The sequence below is a fragment of the Hydra vulgaris genome, chromosome 10, assembly GCF_038396675.1.
Source record: "Hydra vulgaris chromosome 10, alternate assembly HydraT2T_AEP".
Classification (NCBI taxonomy): Eukaryota; Metazoa; Cnidaria; class Hydrozoa; order Anthoathecata; family Hydridae; genus Hydra; species Hydra vulgaris.
Window position 1 is genome coordinate 19,601,223 of NC_088929.1, and position 22,197 is coordinate 19,623,419.

At 27.7% G+C, this 22,197-nt stretch overlaps 1 protein-coding gene across 1 annotated transcript in view; it reads right to left on the minus strand.

The window, feature by feature from the left end:
- Window positions 1-22,197, minus strand: part of LOC101235959 (tryptophan 2,3-dioxygenase) — a 42,687-nt gene that overhangs the window by 15,812 nt on the left and 4,678 nt on the right. Inside the window, exons 4-8 of the mRNA XM_065807440.1 lie at window positions 11,031-11,098; window positions 10,555-10,620; window positions 9,977-10,038; window positions 9,405-9,480; window positions 5,231-5,265 (exon numbers count right to left, since the gene is read on the minus strand). Of these exons, the coding sequence (XP_065663512.1) occupies window positions 5,231-5,265; window positions 9,405-9,480; window positions 9,977-10,038; window positions 10,555-10,620; window positions 11,031-11,098 (307 nt within the window). The remainder of the gene's footprint in view (window positions 1-5,230; window positions 5,266-9,404; window positions 9,481-9,976; window positions 10,039-10,554; window positions 10,621-11,030; window positions 11,099-22,197) is intronic.

The window sequence follows — 22,197 nt, forward strand, 5'->3', positions numbered from 1 at the left end:
GTTTTTCAGCAATAATACAAAAAAAACTTACTTTTATTACAAACGAATAACATCTTTAAAATCTTTATAAAATACGCTTCTTTTGAGACTCAGGTTGACATACTTTTGAACAACTTTTTTTTCGACAATATTAGGGACTTTACCCCAAATTCTAAAAATTTGAACCCAAATATCTTTACAACTTGACGTGATGGTAAAAAATGAGTTGCATATTTGAAATCAAAATAAGAAATCCTACATAAAAAACAAATTTTTTTCTTGGCACCAGAAAAAAATTTTGTTTTTGTTGACCTGTGTTATGCTTCATAAAACTTTTATTTTAAATCCTATAAGCAAATATCTTTTGTTTCATAAAGGTCTTTTTCTGCCCTTTTTAGTGATGCATCATTTGATAGTATTGACAAAGTATTTTTAGCAATGTATCATTTGAGAGTATCGACTAGTATTGATGCATCATTTAATAGAATTTGATAGTATTTGATAGTATTTGATAGTATTAATTAGTATGGATTAGTATTGGCAATTTCCCTTATTAGAATGTAAAAACCATCTCAAGCTGAGTTTTTATTACTGAAAATGGTTTTTATTAATATGACTAAACTTAAAATTATTCTCTTGATTAAAATAATATTTAAATAAAAACATTTTTAGTTATTTTTAACTAATAGTTGATTCATTCACTAAATTATTCTCCATTTTTGACTTTAAATCGTAAGGAAAACGAAAAAAATAATTATTCCAATATATATTTCACTCAAAACATTTTATGCAAGATTATGGCAGTTAATTATGCTGTTATAATGCAACTGTCAATTATTTTATTGTTAAATAAATCATAACTATTATGACTAAAAGTATATTATTCGTAATTAGTTATAAATTATTACCGGTTAGTCTTCTTAATATGAATTTAATGAGCTGAATATAACTTTTGTGAAATATTTCAAATTCTTCAGCTTAAATGAATTTAATTTGGCACGAATTTTTTGAAATTCTGTGAACCGTTTTTTTCATAGAATCTTTTGAATTCAATTTTTCATAATGAAATCTTTTTCAAGATCAACTAATAATTAAAAATAACTGAAAAAGTTTTTTTTTTATTATTATTTTAATCAAAGAAATAATTTTAAGTTTAGTCATACTAATAAAAACCACTTTCAATAATAAAAACTCAGCTTGAGATGGTTTTTACAATCTAATAAGGGAAAGCGCCAATACTAATTAATACTATCAAATACTATCAAATGATGCCTCAATACTAGTCAATATTAGTCAATACTATCAAATGTCAATATTAGTCAATACTATCAATGTCAATATTAGTCATAATCAATAAATAAGTCATAATCAATAAATAAGTCAATAAATGCCAATATTAGTCAATACTATCAAATGATACATCGCTAAAAAGGGCAGAAAAAGACCTTTATAAAACAACTGATGTTTGCTTATAGGGTTTAAAGTAAAAGTTTTATGATTCATAATTGATTGCAAAAAAGCAACAGATTTGTTAAACTATTTTCACTTAACTCTGTAAATTAAGTTGAAATTCGCAATAAATTTGTTAGATTGATTTTTTCTTCAAGAATATCAAACAGCAAATAATTCAGATATAAAATTATGTCAAAATATGTCGATAAAAAATGTCTGACATATTTTATGTCAGCAGAAAATAATTCAGACATAAAATTATGTCAAAATATGTCGACAGAAAATATGTCTGACATATTTTATGTCAGCAGAAAATAGTTCAGACATAAAATTATGTCAAAATATGTCGACAGAAAATATGTCTGACATATTTTATGTCGGCAGAAAATAATTCAGACATAAAATTATGTCAAAATATGTCGATAGAAAATATGTGGGACATATTTTATGTCGTCAGAAAATATGTCTCAGACATATTTGACAGATAACAACCCTGACAATCCCACTTAATCATTGTTGTATTAGAAAGGATGGTGGAATTCTTTATAAAAAAATGGGAAGATGGCATACTGCCTCATCATGAGCAGTATATATATATATATATATATATATATATATATATATATATATATATATATATATATATATATATATATATTATATATATATATATATATATATATATATATATATATATATATATATATATATATATATATATATATATATATATACATATATATTAGGGTGGAGTTTATTTTTTAAGCTTCAAATTTTGATTGTCCTATTCTCCCATTCTATTCCTTTAACTATACAAATAATTACTACCAAATATGGGCTCATTTGGACAAAATTTAGAGGTAGCTCAATTCTCCGTAGCTCCTTACGGGAGCGAGGCATACTGTGGAAGACATTTACTTTTACTGGGTATGTGTAACCCTTTTTTCTTTACGATTCTGCGTGGTCTTTTATGCACTTTGTTGCTTGTTTTCTCTTAATGGCCTTTCTGGCCAGTTTATTCCTTCCCATTTATTGATTGGTTAAATCAACTTAATTGGTATTTTATTGAATGGTTATGCATTGTTTTGAATGGTTATGCAGGGTAATCTAAATGAAACTCTTTTTTAAAACAAATTAATACATTCTGCAATATAAGCTAACTTTGAATAATGTGAATTTATTTTTATTTTAGAATATAGAAAAATGTCAGTAGCAACTAGATCTAAAGCACAGGTGTATCTACTTGGAGATACTGTGGCTGAACTCACAGGAAGTATGCTTCGATATTTTTGTATGTCTCTTGGTTTTTTTTTGCATCACCACATAGACCTGAAAAAACTGTTTGACAATCATCATCTGTTACAGTTAATGAAATTGCTAAGTTTTGGCAGAAAGCTCGAATTTCAATGAGAGAACATCGAAATTGCCATACAAACTGGAACAATCATTTGAAGAATTACTTATTTGCTAAAAAAAAACAAAGAAAGAAAATCTGCAACTCAGCAAGCAAGAGAGGATTCTTTTATCTCCAGATTGGATGATTTATTTGATTTGGCTCATGCTAATGCTGTGAGCATGATTAACATTCAAGAAGACAAAGACTTGCACAGCGAGAGAAAGGAAGAGGAGGATCAATGGCCAGATTAGATCTAACTTTGACAATGAAAGAAAAAAGGGCAGCCGTTAGAAAAAGGAAACTGGATTCAGGCATCAATGGAGGATCAGGATATGCAGCACATACAGACTACAACTGAAAGTTGCTCATCATCCGAAGAAGTTCTAATGTGGAAACTGAAGACGAGAGTGCCGCTGGAGCAGTTGGAGGCACCACATTTTGTACTCCAGCAAAAAGAAAGAGGGGCACAAAATCTGTTGCTGAAACAGCTAGAAGTTTGGGTCAAAATATTGACAATCTTGCCATAAATCGAGATATAAATATTGGTTTATGGCAAAGGTGTTTCTCAACTTTTAATTGTTGCCAAGCTGTTATCTGGAACTGGGGAGGCTCAAGCTTCTGCCGTCTTTGGGGCAATGAAGATTGGAATATAACCAATAGCATACGAGCAATGTGTTTTGATACAACAAGTTCCAACACAGGCAGAATTGCTTGGCAAGGAGCTTCTGTACTTTGCATGCCAACATCATATTATGGAACTCATCATTGGTGCACTATTCCAAGTAGGCATGTGGTCAACATCTGCTCCAGAGGTTCTTCTCTTTAAGAGATTTCAAGAAGTGGGGATTAATGGACACCTACAGATATGAAACTGGAATGGCAAGTGATGTATCTGATCTAGTGGAAGATATTCAAGAGAGCACAATCGAATTTTGTAACAAGAATCTTCAACAAAGTCAACCTAGAGATGACTACAGGGAGTTTTTGGAACTCGTCATTATCTTTCTCGGTGCCGTACCTGAAAAGAAGAACTCGGTTTACGAGCCCTGGAGCCATGCATCATGCATGTTGGATGTTGAAGGTGATTTACAGTGAAAATCTGGATGTTCAGACATCAATTCATATTAACACTGACAGAACAACTGGGATTATGTGATGTTTGTGTATTTATGGTTTGTGTATTTATGGTTTGTGTCTACCTGAAAATATGGATCACAGATCCACTAGCTGCAAATGCTCTATACAGCAATTTGATGTTGATGAAATGTTTGCTGAAGTACTCAACCATCTGTCCAGAAATTTCAAAAGCTACATCAATCAAGCTATCCAATCATTTATGGTATTTGTTGCCTGAACTTATGGGTTTAGCATTATTAGATGATCAGGTCAGTTCAGCCACAAATCAACTTATGGCGAGTGCCATGCAGAACGAAGATTTAAAACAAGATCACACCAAAAAGCTTAATGTTCTAATGGATGTAATAAAAAACAAGAATTCGGAAGATTTTGTGACTGCCAAATCGATGAAATTCTTTTTAATGATGGAATTACCAGATGGATTTCTAAATGTTGATCCTGAATTATGGAATGAACATGATGATTTCAAACAAGCAACAGAGGTGGTAAAATTGTTGAAAGTGGTAAATGGTCATGCAGAACGAGGAGCACTAATCCAGGAGTATAGTGGACTTATCACTCGCAATGAATCCCAGCTCCAGTTTCTGCTACAAGTTGTGGAAGAACATTGTCGAACCTACCCAGACAGCCAAAAGCTAACTTTGGCAAAGAAGCCAGCAAAAGAGTAGATCATTTAAACTTAAGAGTTATTGTTAAATAATTTTAAAGTTTATATTTTTAATCAAAAATTTTATATTGCATAACATGACAATAATTGCAAATTTTACACAACACTTGTACAACGTTAAGTTGTATTTTCTCAAAAATATAGTTTGTGAAATTAATAAACCTATTAAATTTGTTTATGTTTAATCAATGATTGTCAAAAATTATAATATTTAATGATTACTGTGATGTAACCAGAAATGAAAAGTAATCATTAATTTATTCTTAATCTGTCAAATTTTTCAAAACTTTCAAAACTTTGGAGCACTTGAGCTACCCCTAAATATAAACATTTTTTGCTGAAATTTTTATGGGAGTATTTTCTACTTGAAAGGAACAACTTAAAAGGGTAGGACCATCAAAATTAAAAAAATTTTTTTTCGCTAAAATAAGCTTCACCCTTATATATATATATATATATATATATATATATATATATATATATATATATATATATATATATATATATATATATATATATATATATATATATATTGTTATTGTTATACCAAAACACAAATAAAAATTAAAAAAAAAATTAAAAAAAAAAAAAACAACAACCTGTATTCTGCTTTATTATGCTTAATGCGGTTCACCTGTTAAATTAATCAATTAAAAATATATAAAAAACAATCATAAATAGTTAGAAAATAATAATAGAAAACAGTTAGAAAACAGTTGACAGAAAGTTAAGAAAGTTAAAGAGAAAAAGAAAGTTAAAGAGAAAAAAGAAAATACAACAGAAAATTTTAAAAAACAGTAAATTGTATAAGGAAAATCTCTTAAAAACATGAAAACAACAGAGAACTCTAAAGCATTGATGTTCAAAGAAATAAACTAGCTAAATAAAGGTTTTTTGAGCATGAAGGTACAACAGATGAGAGAACACATTAGCAGGAACCATTATAGTTATATAAAAAAGAAAGAGATGCAATACAATGATAATATGGGACATACGCTCAAGCTTGGCAGTAGTACTACATTTACAGTGCGTTTTTTTCTTGTCTAAACATTATTAAAAGAAACAGCAAAATTATGGTATACCATATGTATTTTATAAAAGTACAGAGTTCAGAAATTTATTAAATTGATTTAAAGATGTAGAGAATGTAATCAGGAGTACAAAAATGGCAAGCAAAATAAAAAGAGACAGGTGCTTAATGTTTTTCATAACTGATTGTTCACTTGAATCAAGAATCAAATTTAAGAATCAAATTCAAAAAGTAAAGGTTTGGAGTGAGAAAGTGTTGTAATAATTTAACAAAAAATCATTGGCTTTTTAATTTTTTCTAGGTGAGTAAAAAGGTACAAAAAAGAAAAGGTAAAAAAAAAGTAAAAGATATAGCCTAAGTAGAAAAATACTTTCAATACAAAATTACAAGATATTTTTCAAACAAAAGTGAAAACCTTATAGCAGGGGTTATACTAGTAATGACTGTCAAAGATGGTTTTAGTTTTTCTTTATTCTGTAAATCTGATTACCTAAGGTTGCATCAAAATAATTTTGAGATTTGTCTACTTTGTTGATTTTCAATCAACAAGTGGACATCAATATTAAATCACTGCTATTTAAATATCATAAAATGGTATCTATCTGCCCAGTAACATTGTTTACAAAACAACAGATAGTACAATAGTGGTAAAAAATAGAATATTTATTTAATCTGAATAATAACTTTGTTTTAAACAGATTATTTAAATGGCTATTTTTAATACTTTGCAAAAAATAAATACCTTATAATATTTTATTTTGCATGGAATTAAATTGGTAGTCCACAAGAACATTAAATTGGTAAATTTAATTCTTATAAACTAAGAACACGTTATTATAAGTCATTTTCATATGAATTCAAAATCATTTTCAGTTAATGAACATCAAGCTGAAACTGTTGCTATTTTTTTACCTATAAAACCAAAAAAGAGGGTTGTGATGCACTTTGAAAGAAAATGCAACCCATCTACTGCCAAATAAACGTTTCAACTTTACTCACAAATGTATACAAATATAGTGCCCAGTGCCCAGCTAGCACTTGATATTAAAAAAGAGCCATTTAACCAAAATAGTAAATAAATTAAAAAAATACCAAGCAGCTAAAGTGTTCTAGATGTATTTTTGACTAAAGAATCTTTAACAGCATTTATAATAAAGTATCTCATGAAGTGGAAGGATTCTTAAAGATCCAAAGAATTTGGTTGAATGTAAAGGTGAATAAAGAAGTAAACGAAAAATAGAAAATTTTAAAGAATGTGGTAAGTATAAAGGAAACAAACGTATGTGTATTTTTATTATATACTATATTTTTATTACATCCTGGGTTGCATAATATACTTTAACAAAGTTAAAGGACATTATTCAATCCTATAAGCACAAGGCTTAATATATTTAAATAATGTATTAAGATATTTTATTATGTCTTTTAGGCATCTAAAATACATTTATACAAAAATACATCTTTTTTAAATCATTAAAATCCAGGTGGTGCTAATGATTCAATTAAGTCATCTAAAATTAATAGCATATAATTTTTTTGAAATTTTTTAAATTGATTTTCTGCTAAAGTTCAAGAATATTTGGATGAAACAAGTTAATGAGCCAATTTATTGTGTATTTATTATCTAAAACCGTATTTGTTGCTGTCCATGTTATTTAACTCTCTTCAAACAGCAGAATAAATAAAATAGATTGTTTTTTTGGAATCAAGTCTAACTAAGTAACTGATTGTATTCAAAGATTTGAAAAATTTTGAGAAAAAGCTTGTAAAATGAATTGTTGCTGTTTGTTTGTGCTTGATTCAGACAAATATTTTTTGCAGCCTGTTATTGATCATCTTTAATATGATTTTTTTTAAAGTTACTAAATTCTTCAAGAAAAATAAATTTCGATATAATAATTTAGTAATTTTCTGTATCAAAAAGCTTTGAAAACTCAAAGCTTCTTAATTTCCCCTTCAAAAGATACTTGACCTTGGATATAGTAAGCCATGAAAAAATTGTTACGAATAAAGTTAAGTTAAGGTGGATGGTTCATTTTGAAAAATTTATAAATGAATAAATTTATAAATTTTGATTTACAGAATTGATTTTCATTTATCACTTTTTCTTTATCGTACAATTTATTGCAAGTTTAAGATCATCACAGAATTTGCAGTTATGTTAAAAATATTTTCAACAAATAACCAAGTGAGATAGTGTGGTGTGAGGCCAGATGAGAGGTTACCACTTGTGTGGTAGTCACAGTGAGGTATTTACGTGTTAAAGAATGGCTGGTAAAAGATATTATGGGTAATCATGAAAATATTAAAACATCAGCCAAAATAAAAGATGGAATGAATGATGGATTTAAAGTAAAGGTTATTATAAAATCAAAAAATACTGGAAAGTGTATAAGTGAAATACATAGAAAATAATTTGGAGCAAACTCAACCTATTGTTTAGTGCTCCTAATATTCTTGATTTTAAATTGTAGAAAATGTACTTCTGGATTTTAAAAAGATATTAAAATATATAGTAGTGTAGTAGCAGGATTTGTTATCTTGAAGGCTGTGATTAGTTCAAAATTTTGTTATCTCCAAGGCTGATAAAGCAGATAATGCATATGATTGGGTATCAGCATGTAGTGAGTTAACAGTTTCAGGAAAATGAAAAACATTTCTTGTAATAAAATTTTTTTCAATATACACATTTTGAGCATCTTTTTTCTGTAAATGTTTTTTCATTTGCAACTCTCTTTCTCCAAGTTTAACTTAAACTTTATGAGAAAGAGACTTGCAAATGAAAAAACTTCATTTACAGAAAAAAGATGCTCAAAAATGTGTATATTGAAAAAAAATTTATTATAAGAAATGTTTTTCATAATGCTAATTTCTTTTCAAAACTTAGAAATAAACTTTTTTTTTTTTCAAAACTTTAAAATAAACCTGTTTTTTTTAAACTTTAAAATGAACCTTTTTTTTTTTTTCAAAACTTTAAAATGAACCTGTTTTTTTTTTTCAAAACTTTAAAATAAACCTGTTTTTTATTTCAAAACTTTAAAATAAACATGTTTTTTTTTTCAAAACTTTAAAATAAACCTGTATTTTTTTAAAAAAATTTTTAAAGCATTGACTTGAACTTGTTAAAATTAAAACTTGTTAAACTTGAACATGTTAAAATTTAACTTGTTAAAATTAAAAAATTAAAACTAAAAATTAAAATTAAAAAGTGAAGAAATTATTGAAGTAAAAGATAACTCAACATCTATAGTAAATATATAAGCAACAAATAGAAGGTGTCCTAAAAAATTTCTTACAAAAAGTGAACGTTAACTATTGGCTCAATCATCAAACAATCACCAATCACTGACCAAAATCCTGCTAGTCTAAACGCTAAAGTTTAACCAAATCAAATCACCAAAATTTGAGAAAGTATACAGTTTTCTTTTTAATTCAAACATTTTCAACAACAGGAAATATAAAAAATAAAGTCACCTCTAGATAGAAACAATAAAAATATCATGCTTAGCAAGATATTATTTTACGAAACAGAAAAGGTATTTATTGCATATCATTTAAAAACTTCTAAAAAGATGAAAAATTTGAACAAGTTTAGGCTGAATAATTAGTCTAAATAATAGTTTTCTAATTTCTGTGAAGAAGCTTGGTACAAAATTGATAAATTGTCCACAAACCTGTTTTAGAATTATACTCTGAATTTGCAATATGATATAAAAAACTAAAAATAATTTGAAAAACTTCACCTTTTTGACACCCAGTTTATTTTCAATTATTCTGAATTGCCAACTTTGGAACCCAGAGGACGTTTCTAGAACATTTCTATAAATATATTTAAAAAGTTAAATTAAATTTAGATTAGACAAGGTAGCATCTATCTAACAGATCATCAAACAAGTCATCAACATCAAATATATTACCAATATCTAATAAAATAACTCGTTTTCTATTTTATGGGTTTTTTAAACCCATAAAGTGGAAATGTTTGATATTTTATAAACCCATTAAACATATATGTTGGATACCTTAACTTTTGGCCGTTGAAATCTGTCTTATGCAGAGTATTAATTAAAAAAGTATCATAAACAGTAAAAAAACTTACACTGCAAAACTAAAATGACAAAATGAATATTCTTAATTATTATGTAAGTTACATAAATTAGGTCATTTCATTAAACATTTTTGAATAAATTTTTAAAGATTAAAAAACATTTAAAACATGTGATATTGTTTTTAAATGTATCAACAACACAAAATTTCTAATTTTTTATCTTTTTATCTTTAATTAAATAACATTTTTGAAAAAATCAAAGTAAACCTAAAATCCATAAAATCCAATGGTGTCATTGTTTCCAATATCTTCATTTGATCTACTAATACCTAGAATTAAATAAAAACCACTTATTATTATATGTATATCTTGCTCATTATCATTATCAACATCATCACCATCATCACCATCATCATCATCTTCATCATCATCATCTTCATCATCATCATCATCATCATCATCATCATCATCATCATCATCATCATCATCATCATCATCATCATCATCATCATCATCATCATCATCATCATCGTCATCATCATCATCATCATCATCATCATAATCGTCATCATCATCATCATCATCATCATCATCATCATCATCATCATCATCATCATCATCACCATCATCATCAGAAAGAACTTTAGGGAATTTTTTTTTTCTTTAGTCCAAGCCAAGTAATGCATTGTTAAAGAGCAAGCAAGTTCATGTTTGACACTTGTCTCCAAACAATAGTGAACTAATATTTAATTAAATAATTTGGTTATTTAGATTTAATAAAAACAAGAAAACAAAATATAAAAAGAAACATTTAAAAACATTATAAAGCAATAAGAGGTACATACCGTAAAAATTTTATTGATCCGATTAAGTCTTGAATTGATTTTTAACATATGACTTTCATCAACTTTCTACAATTATTAAGGGACAAAAACAACAAATCACATATAATCACATAAAACAATTTCATTTCAACTTAAATCCAAATTTAAATTGATTTGAAAGTAATGAAAAAAAAAGGATTGGTGCCCCAGCCCAATCTCTCAGTTAATGTAGTGGCACTCCCTTGCATGTTTGTGATGTATGTATACAATTTTAGTGTAAAATTGATATGTGAATGTCTTATTATTATTTATACACACACATACACACACACATAGACATGATGTACACTGATATGTGAATGTCTTCAAATCCTCTAAAAAAATTTTTTTGATAAGTTGCTGCTATGACTAAAATAGATTTGTAGAAAACTTTTTTTGTAAACAAAATTTGTTTAAACCAAAAAGAAAATAAAGATATCGAAACTAGTACAACTTACTGGTTGCATGAAGATTGCTCTTATTGAATCAATTTCATAAATAACTTGTTTAAACCAAAGCTCATATGCTAAATGAAAAAATAGCTTTTTTTATTGTTCTTACTATTATCGATTAGTTAATATCTATATGTTTATCTATTAGTTATTATCTATATAATTATCTTATCTATATGTCTTTCTTAAAAAAATATAATTATCATTAAATTATTGAATATTTCTATAAGCATCTCCTCAAATAAAACTTATTTTATTGTTGTATATCATTACGTTGAAACCATGCCAGTGCAATTAAAGATATATAATAGGATTAGGAGATTAAAGTAGTATGCATCAACAATCTTATACATTACATACTTTAGAATACTTTACCTTTACAACTTATTTATTTTTCTCCGATCAATAGACTTTTTAACGCATAGGAATGGAATTATCTGAAAGGCCTAAAAAATGTTCTACAAAATATTTTTGTACTAAACTTTTGGTTTTGATATTGACTTTTCAAACATAGGCCATTAAAGTTATGGTCATTTTAATATTTTTAATAAATTTTTAAATCCTGGAAACTATTAATTTGATCCTCACAATAAAAATTCTAAATTATTTAAAATCTGAAAAAAGCAGTTAAAATTTGCAACACTAACCCAAATCAGATTAATGTACAAAGTTTTATCAAATCAATAAATATTTGTCCATTTTAGCATTTCCAACAAAATTTTAAAGAAACTAGAAACTGTTTCTACAAAATGTGTTAAAGTATATTTGTTGTGCTTTTAAAAAAGTTTTAATGTGGTGCCAGCTAGAAGTGACTCAATACTTGAAAGAATTTACTGAGAACTATGATTCTAATAAATAATATTTACCTGCTGCAATTTGTGCTTGATGTAGATAAAACCTTCTTAAGATTAAAAAAGGGAGAAATCAAACAATTACCTATCTAGCACTTTAAATTTTTCTGAAATTGATCTCACAACTCTGACAAGATAAAATTCTTTGTGCAATTACCTTATTTACAGAGTTGCTCATTCAATATAATTGGAACAAACTGTTCCAATTATATTGAATAAACTCATTGGAGCTTGCAGCACTAGGAGTAATTGGAAGATCTTTGCAACAAAAAAAATGACTCGACTGTTACATTAAGTGTCAATTCTAAAAAATCAAGAGTTTATTGTTCCAATCCTGTTTTTGTGATGAAATTAGTATATTTCAATCTACTTTAAGATTTTTTTAAAAACATTAGAAAAACCCTACTTTCTTCTAAACTCAGATAAGTCGCAAATCAATTGAATCAAATTTAGTTGGAAAATTAAGTTAATCTGACAAAGCACTATAAAATTTGATAATGGAAAAAACTCAGGGCTTAGTTATTTTTGGTACGACGTTATTGGATTTGGTTAAAATAAGTTGACATTCCATCAGATGAATGTATTATCAAAGTAGGCATTGATGGAGTGCGCATGAATCTTTCAAATAATATTTTCGGATTAGGATTAGCTGCATTAACAAATCCCTGGTCTGCTCATTAAACCTTTAAGAACAATTTTAAAAACTAAGCAAACTCAAGGAAATTAAGAACACTAGAGATGATTCAATGCTATTAATAATCAGAAAGCTTTTGGTATTCATTCAAAGAAATCAAAGCGCTAAGTAGCAAGTTAATAAAATTGTGTAAACCTCTTTCTAATATACAAGCTGGAAATCTCATCTAACTAAAAAATTGAATCGAATATTGTATGATAAAAAAGCAACCGAAATTGCATACATAAGCTTGGGGTGACTAGGTTCACTTGAGTTAACCGTGTTCTGAGTTTGTTTAGGGTTTTTTTTATTCATTAAATATTTTTATTACTTTAAATATCCAACTTGAATATAATGCAAATTTTTCATAAAATGTTTTATTTAATGAATAAATAAAAGTAAGTAGATATAAGCATGTTAATAAAATTGTGTTTTTCATTTAGATCTTCCTAATAAAACAAAAGTTCTTGATATTTTATCAATCAATTCCATGATTGGCAATCAAGGAGTTGCACTTTTTTTTTTTTTACATTACATGCATAAAAAGTCTGTTGGTTTTTGGATTAACCAACAGACTTTTTATGCATGTAATAAACATCCTTAGTCAAAGCAACTCTTGTTCTTTGAAGTTCTTCAAAAGTTGAAAAGTTGTCCTTTGAAATTCTTTGAAAGCTACCAAGTGGTAAAACAAACTTTACATCTGAAGATAACTGGCTAATTGTTGCGTTTAAAACAATCAATACAGTCAGGCAGACATGCTAACAGACAAACAATACATCCAGACAAACATGCTAACAGACAGACAATGCAGCTAGAAAGACAGGAATGTCCATAATTCATCTTACAAATTTTTTTTTTTGAGAAAACATAAAAAGCTTTCAAAATTTCAATTACACTTACAAAGTTCATGCTGTCAACAAGAACATACCTAAGTTTATTGACCATTAGACTAAAAAACATGATATTAACCAGAAATTACATGAAATTACCCAACTCAACAAAACTTTCTCCAACTCTACAAAAAGTTTTAGGATGCCTTGGCCTTTGGAGTGATCAAGCATTAGAAACAGTTTATGCAGATTTTATTAGGCTGTAAAAAAAAAACACAGCATTTTCAGATTTAGCATTATCAGGTTTCATATCATGAAACCTGATGATGCCAACCTTGCTGACCCAAGAATGCCACTTATATCATATAAGTTATACGGAAAGATCATGTACACATCAAGATACCCTGTGATTCAGATTTTTAAATCCTTTAATTTAGTATACAAAAAAAAACATTTAATTCGAATGTTCAAATTAAGTGACATTTTGATTTCATAGTGCGCCATTTCATAAACACCTGTAGAAAATGCGCCGGAAATGTGTCCGTTTACTATTACCCTAATAAGGTGCTTGTAGTAATTTAGCGAAGCTAAAATTTGGTACCAAAGGAGTTTAAAACCTGTTTAATCTGAAAATTATAGATTTGTATTCCTCAAAACAACAAAATATAGTTTATTTTATGATCTACAAAACGCACTAACTAATGACAATAAAAAAGAGCATTGACAACTTTAGCTTTTGAAATAATCTGACTGATAGAAAAAACTTTTGGTTTTAATTTTCTTAAAGATCTAATCTTTAGGAAGATTAAAACCAAATATCTACTCCACGAACTAATTTTGTTTTGGTCTTATGTTTTGCTGAGGAATTATTGATGTTTTGGTTTTTCAATTTTTCTGAAGAAATTAAAAAAAAAAAATAAGTTAACAAATTCTTTTTGATACAATTATATTTGTTTTTAATCTAATTTTGAATCAGTTAATTTAAAAAAAAAACAGTGTGTCATGTGATTTAAACTTTTACAAAGTTGTCACAAAATGTTGTTTAATATTTCGTGAATTTATAAATTTGTTACTTGCTGCTTTCATTATATAACAGTTATGTCATTTGCATCCTTATTTTCATTACATAATATTTATGTCATTAAGTTTTATTTAATTTTTTTTGTTATTGATTGTTTTATTGTAATAAAATGGTGATTATCTCATCAATAAAATGGTGATTATCTCATCAATAAAATAAGTAATAAAATGACAAATATACATAATATTCAATAAATATTACCTTGTTATGTTATATAAATAACTATAATTATATTTAGTTATAATCTACTTTCACCCTAATTTTTGGTAGATAAATTGTAGAGAATTAAAAAAATTAGTAGATAATTGAGCATTTAAAATGTCTATTAAAACCAATAGCTATTTGTTCAAGCAATATTTTTTTTATAAATATAACTTTATTTTTATTTAAATATATTGTTTGTGTTCAAGTGTACTTTGCTCATTAGGAATATTGTATTTAAGTTTTCTTGTATTTAAGTGTTTAGATTATAATTCCTTATTATAGCTTTATATGTATGACAAAATCAACTGCCCTTTCGTAAATGATTATGGAGCTTGTTATAAACAATCATATACCCAAGTAAGAAATCTGATTGAAGATATTGACAGGAATGATCATAAATTACTTGTAAAACTAACATACTTGAAAGAAGAACAAATTACAAGTATATGCACACATCATGATATGTTAATAGTGAGATATGAGTGTAATCAGAAAAGTTGCTGTAATGACTCACAAAAAAGTGTGTAGAGGTAAAAGTTTATATATTTACGTTTTAATGGGTAATACCATTCTTAATAAGTTGTTTATAAGTTTTTTGTAATAGGATTTGTTCATTGATTTATAAAAATAGTATAATTAATGTTATAGTATTTAAGTAATGTAGTTACATTTTCTTTTCAGCATCTCTATTTGTGATTACAGTGCATACTGTGTTAGAAGCAGAAACCATAGGTTTAAATCTTATACCTAGAAAAAAGTCGTGTCCAACCTGTCTAAGTAAAGTTATGAAACGTTTATCAAAAGTATGAGTGAATATAAAAACTATGAAGATTTTGATATTGTTAGTGAAACATCCATTCAAAATAAAAAAAAAGAGCGTAAATACACACTTTACAGCTGCTGGAGTATCTCCAATTGCATAAGCTAGGTAAAATATAAAATGAATATAGCCATATAATCCCTGGTAAAAAGGACTGTAAGCATAAAGAAAAATGTTCACATGCAAAAATGTTTGCTCTTATGTAATTTAAAGAAACTGTTTATTGCGTTCAAAACCATGAACCCAAAAATAAAAATAGGGTTTTCAAGGGTTTTGCACATTGCGACCAAAATGATGTATTATTGCTGGTGCTTCAGGAACACATTCAGTATGCATCTGTGCTACTTATCAGAATTTAAAACTGCTTTTACATTCTCTCGGTATGACATACAAAGAACTGTTACCTTATATTATATGTGATAATAAAGACTGTATGATGCTGAAATGTGAAAGATGCCCAGCAACTATGAATGGATTGGTTGAAAAACTTTATGATTTAATTGGAGAGTTTGAAAATGACGATGAAGTAGAATCATCGGACAACAACAAATAGTTCAAACTTTACACATAATAACGAGCCAGTATCTGAATACATTGAACTAGTATGTAAAAAACTGACAAAACTTGCACCACACTTGTATTTAGCAAAGAGTCAAGCATCGTACCTGAGATCAAGTAAGGAAGATATGAATGTAACAGCATTATTTCTGGTGATTTTTCAGAAAACTATAAATTTGTAGTTCAGGACGAAGTACAAAGCTTTTAATGAACAAATTTACAATGTACACTTCATCCTGTGATTTTTTATTTCAAAAAAGGTTTTCTCATGCACAAATCTTATTGTATTGTTTCAGATATGATGCATGATGTGAACATAGTGTATAAAATTATTGATGTTGTCAACAATGATATTAAAACAAACCTTCCTCAAATAATAAATATTGAATACTTTTCAGATGGGTGTGCAGGTCAATATAAGAATTGCAAAAATATTTTAAATCTTTGTTTCCATCTTGAAGATTTTAGTCTTTCTGCTAAATGGAACTTTTTTGCAACTAGTCATGGTAAGCAACCTTGTGATGGGATACGTGGTACAGTCAAACGTTTAGCAACATTAGCAAGCTTGCAAAGAGATATAGGTAATCATATTTTATTTCCACAAGCAATGTACAAATATTGCAATCAAAATATTGAAGGTGTACATTTCATTTATATATTATCAGAAGATTTAACTTTGGTGAGAAACACTCTTAAAGGAACGATTGGATACTGCAAATATTATACTTGGAATGCATAGTTACCATCAGTTTGTACCACTTGGCGATCAAAAATTAAAAAATATATATTTAATATAGGTTTTATTTTTTTTCTTTAAAAAAACATGCATAATTTTTATTGATAAACTCAAATAGATTTTTTATTTGTGTGGAATCATCGTCAAAAATATTTTTGTTTTATTTTGGACTTACAATTTTTTTTTAATGCCTTTAATAAAACATGTATAACATAATAAGTAAGACGGAATAAATGTATATGTTGCTATTTTGTTGAGATAGGCGCCTAGCAATGCAGTGTTGATGAAGATCTTGAATTCATTCATGATTTTGTAAACATCCATGTAACAACTGTAAACTTAGTACTAGATGATTATGCCTGTGTTTCCTATGAGCAAAAATGGTGGATATGAGTCATTAAAGACATTAATCCAGAAGAAAAAGATATGCTTGTCAAATTTATGTGTCTAAATGGTCCTGCACCGTCGTTTAAATGGCCATTAGTGGATAGCCAATGCTGGACTCCATTTGCTAACTTGAACTACAAAACAGGACTTTGCTTTTATTTAGCCAAAGACGACTGGAAAAAAATTGTTTTCCTTAGGAAATAGAGATTTTATGTTTAATCTAATTTCAAGTTCGCTGAGTCAGATATGTCTTATCCATTCTTTTGTTTTTTGTACAATTTATAAATAATGTAAATGAAAAGCATATATAAAAATCACTTAAATTGATTTTTCAAAAGTTTTTTTTATACATTATAACTTTGTTGTAAAAAATTAATAAAAATAATAAAGTTATTAAACTTTTAATTTCTAATTTGATTAGGACTTTTTTTAAAAAAAATTTACAGTCTCTCCTAAGTTGTCTCTAAACATTTGTGCCAAATTTAAGAAAATTTGGTGATGTAGGGTACAGATTTGTGTTATTTTGTATGAACTGAAAAGATTTTACTCTTACATTAGTTTTTTACTACGTAATAACAACAATTTTTATTATAATTGTTTTACTGGTACATGTACCATTTTCATTTAAAAGATGATTTAAAGCGTGGTATGACTAAGCGTGGCTTATGCATAGCGTAAAAATCTCAGCTTTTTCTACTGTCAAAATGCATAAAAATGCTTTAAAAAAATGGTTGAAAAGATTTTTTAGGGATACCTAGATAGAAATAAAAAGTATTCATTTCTCTTAAAACAAAAAAACTGTGAGATAACAGGTAACTGAAATAACTGACCGCTAAAAAGTTTGAGGAAAATTATTCTTTACAGATTAGGGTTGGTTTGAAACAAAATTTGTAAAAATTTGATAAAAATTATTAGAGGCACAAAAAAAAATCTATCAAAGGAAAAAGATATTATGAAGGAGAGAATAGCTCTTTGAAGAGCAGGAAAATTCGTTTTATGGACTGTGTCATCAAATAAGATCTCATCTAAATTGTCATAGAGTGTGACAAATATTATTAATTTAAATAATTGTTTCCTTGTAAGGAAAGAGTTATTCAAGAGTTATTTCCTTATAATTTAAGTAAATATTTTCTGGATTTTAATAGCTTTAATAATATTTGTAAGTGTGTTAAGTGGATTGTTATCCGATGTAAATTTAGGTTAAATTTTGTAAAAGTCACAGTTTGATTTAGTGAAGTTAGATATAGTGAATTGTCACAATGCCAAATCAGCAAAAATGGTGAAATCTTTTCTTGATGAAAATCGAAAGTTCATGTGCTTGCTCTGTCTGAAAAAATGTTTAAGAATATTAAAAAAAATATTTGGGCCATCCAGAGTACTGTAAAAAACTGAAGAATGGTACAAGTCTTTATTTATTTACTTTACAAAGTATTATTAGTCTAATTTAAAATAAAAAACGAGGTCTGTGAAATTTAATAGAAAGTAAATAGAATAAATATAGAAACAATTTTGATACTTTTTACTGTTTTTAAATCTATTTTTTCAGGGCCGACGACGCCAGGGCCCCCCTAAAAAATTTAGTTTTTTGTGGAGTGTTGTTGAAGGTATTAAAATAGCTTACATAACTATCAAAGTCGTTGATTTAAAAGTTTACTTAAATCTTTTTTAAACTTGTGAAAGTCAATTTATATTAAAAGAAAAAAGCACTGAATGAAACTTTTTGTTGTTTCAACTTTTTTAGCACAGAGGGACGGTTCCGTACATAAGGGTAGCCATAATTATTTTTCCGCACAGGATATTATTAATAATTTTGAAAAATAAATACATTAAAGTATTCATGTCCAAAATTTCACATATATCTGACCGGTATGATCTTCCGCGGTGCATTGTGATAAGACCGTAAGGACTTCTTACGGCAACTAAAATTTTAAAAAAATCAAAAAAATAAAATAAAATAGCAATATAAGGATTTTCCATCGTGACCTTATATTTTAGAAAAAATTTTAGGTATTTAAAATTTACACTGCATTTTAAATCAATATAAATTAATAAGATACTCACAAATATTCTAAAGTTAACTAATAATTAAAAAAACACACTTCATTTAATACCATTAATATTAAAAAAATGTTTGTTACACTTTTAAATTCACATTTTTAATATTGTAAAAGTTATCTAAGAAGTGACTGCTTGGGTAAGTTTTAAATTTATACTTAGTGTAAAACTATCTGAAACATCAGCATTAGTATTCTACTTTATTACGGGTTTCCAAATATTTTTTTTATTTTCTTCATTATTTCTTACTCTGCACAATCTGAAAGATCAAGCTGATTTACTCTTTCATTTTCTTAATAGATTATACCTCTGTACACTTTAGCACGAAGGGCATCTTCTTTCTATGCAGGTTTTTTATTTGTATTGTTTTAAACAATAGATCTATTGTAGAAACTATAGATCTATTAAAGAAGAAACTATTTATAGATCTATTTAAGAATTATTATAACTCTTTTAGCGCACACAAAACGACTTTGTCAACCACATTTGAATTTGTTTTTTGCTGTTATACAAATATTAACTATATGGCTAATATTTGAAGAGCTCCCACGCAAAAACCAGACAAATCCATATTTTAAAATTTTAGCACATCTTGATAATTCTAATTCCTTGATTTCTGTTTGCGACATTCTAATGTCACTAACAAAGCATACATTGACAAAGTTCATGGTTTACAGAACATAAAAAGTTTCCTTAGAAAAAAATTGTTAGAGGTTTTTTATAATGGGGTAAAATTTGGGTTTGACTGTATTTGCACCAAAATAGGATGTTGTCTGGTTTTGCATCATTTCCTCAACATAATTGATAACGATGATAGTATTACAGAATGCATTATTATAACGACTATTAACACAAAGCATTGTTTACTAGTGATATCACCATGAATTTAACTTTATTTCACTGCAGTGTACTCTTGACCATAATAACTGCTTACTGCTGTTGCACAAAGTCTAATTAAATTAAATTTTTGCTAGACACACACCCTGTCATCTTAGGTACATCTGTTGCAAAAAGTCTACACCACTTAATTAAATTTTTGCTAGACACAAACCCTGTTATCTTCGGTACAGCATTTGCAGTTATTTTTATCTGTATAAATGATAGCTATATTATCTGTATCAATAATATATTGACTGTCCGTCAGTGACTAATAGTTGTTGGTAATTGTATTATAAGCTTTTTCTCTACATGCAAATGAACGAGTATCCTCTTAAGTTCTTGCAGTCCAACAAGTCGTTTGTATGTTGCTGCTGCTTTGAAATCATGCGAAAACCAGTTCTTACCATAAACACTTCACCAACATGCAACTTAAAAATTTCATAATACTTTTCAGGTGTAGTGATATTTGACTTGCTGCTACTAATTGTGATATTCTTCCAAATAGGCGAGACACTCGTCTATTTGGATTAGTCTTGACAGCTCTCTTAAACAGGCAGTTTTAAAACTACTGCACATCTTCTGCTGTAAGTTCATAACATATGTATGTTGAGCCTTGTTTTATTTGCAGGTAGCTCTCTTGTTTTGTATTTGTAAGTAGTCCTCTCGTTTTCATAAAAATTTTCCGTTTTTGAAGTTGTAAACAACACGTGTTTTACTTTGATCAATTTGATTGGTTGTTGGATTTGTTTGGTTTTGCACAAAATGCTAGCAGAACTTGTCTGCTTTTCCTCAATATTAGCAACTTGTCTGAGTAAGCACAGCAAGATAGAGCCTGCTTTTGCTCGAAAATTAATCAAGACCAGCATTGATCGTCTTTATTGAAATTTTCAAAGAAAAACGGTCATCCTTGACAATGAGTCCTATTTCCCGCTATCGCACTCGACAATTAACGGAAACAGTACCTACTGCTCAAGTGACAAAGGTAAAATTCCATTAAGCGTTAAATACTGCAAAAAGCGTAAGTTTTGGCCGCTTGACAAAGGTATTTCCGAGCCATTTTTCGTCCCCAGCGACCTTGCAGTAAACAAAGCCATTTACAAAATAGATTGTATAATGAGAAGATTAGTGCCGTTTATCAACTCTCATTATGCTGATGGTCATTATGTATTTTGACCGGACCTGGCCTCATTGCAATATACAAAACCATGAAAATTCAAATCGTGATCAACTGCTATGAGGCACATAACATCAATTTTGTCACAAAAGTTGACAATCCGCCACCCGCACCGTACCAAGTGTTGCCCAATCAAAAACTTTTGAGCTATTTTGAGGCAAAATGTATGCGGGTAACAAGCAAGCAAAAGATGTGGAGTAACTACAAACCAGAATAAAGCTTTGCCTTGTATTTTCACTTTTTGAGTCATCTTGTCTTAGAGTTGGCTGAATTCGAAGAAACAGGCTAGTTCAAGACAAACTTAATTAAAATAAATAAATAGCTAAAAACTCTATTTAATGATATTTTTATTTAATCTCTACCTTAAACATTATGGGAGTAAATTCCCTTGTAAAAAAGTGTGGATTTTTGTTAACCAACAATTTTTTAGATTAAGGTAGCATTGTGTCGGGAAGAAGCAGAATCTGTAATAAAATTGCAATAGTAATAAAACTGCAATTAGATTGACATCATATTGGAAAAAGTTATGTATTATATGTACCATATCCATTTAAAAAAAAAAACTAGATTTATTTAAAACAGTTTGGGTTTCAAACTTAAGCTGAATATAACCATAACCTTTATATTAAACTGCAATCTATAGTTATAATCTTAGTTATAACTAATAAAATAAAAGATTTTACTGCAAACAGTGAAATAATCTTGCTATTAAGTATGCAATACAATTCATCATCTGCAAATAGAATATATTTAATTATAGTCTATTCGTATATTAAAAAAAAAGAAGACAAAAATCATTCAATTTAATGTAAATTACAACAAGTGAGATTTTTTATATTTGATTTTTAAATTTAAAAGTAATCGAATGCAACGGAGTTGTACAGTAGGGTTATGACTCCTGTGGTCTCAAATGACGAACTTTTGT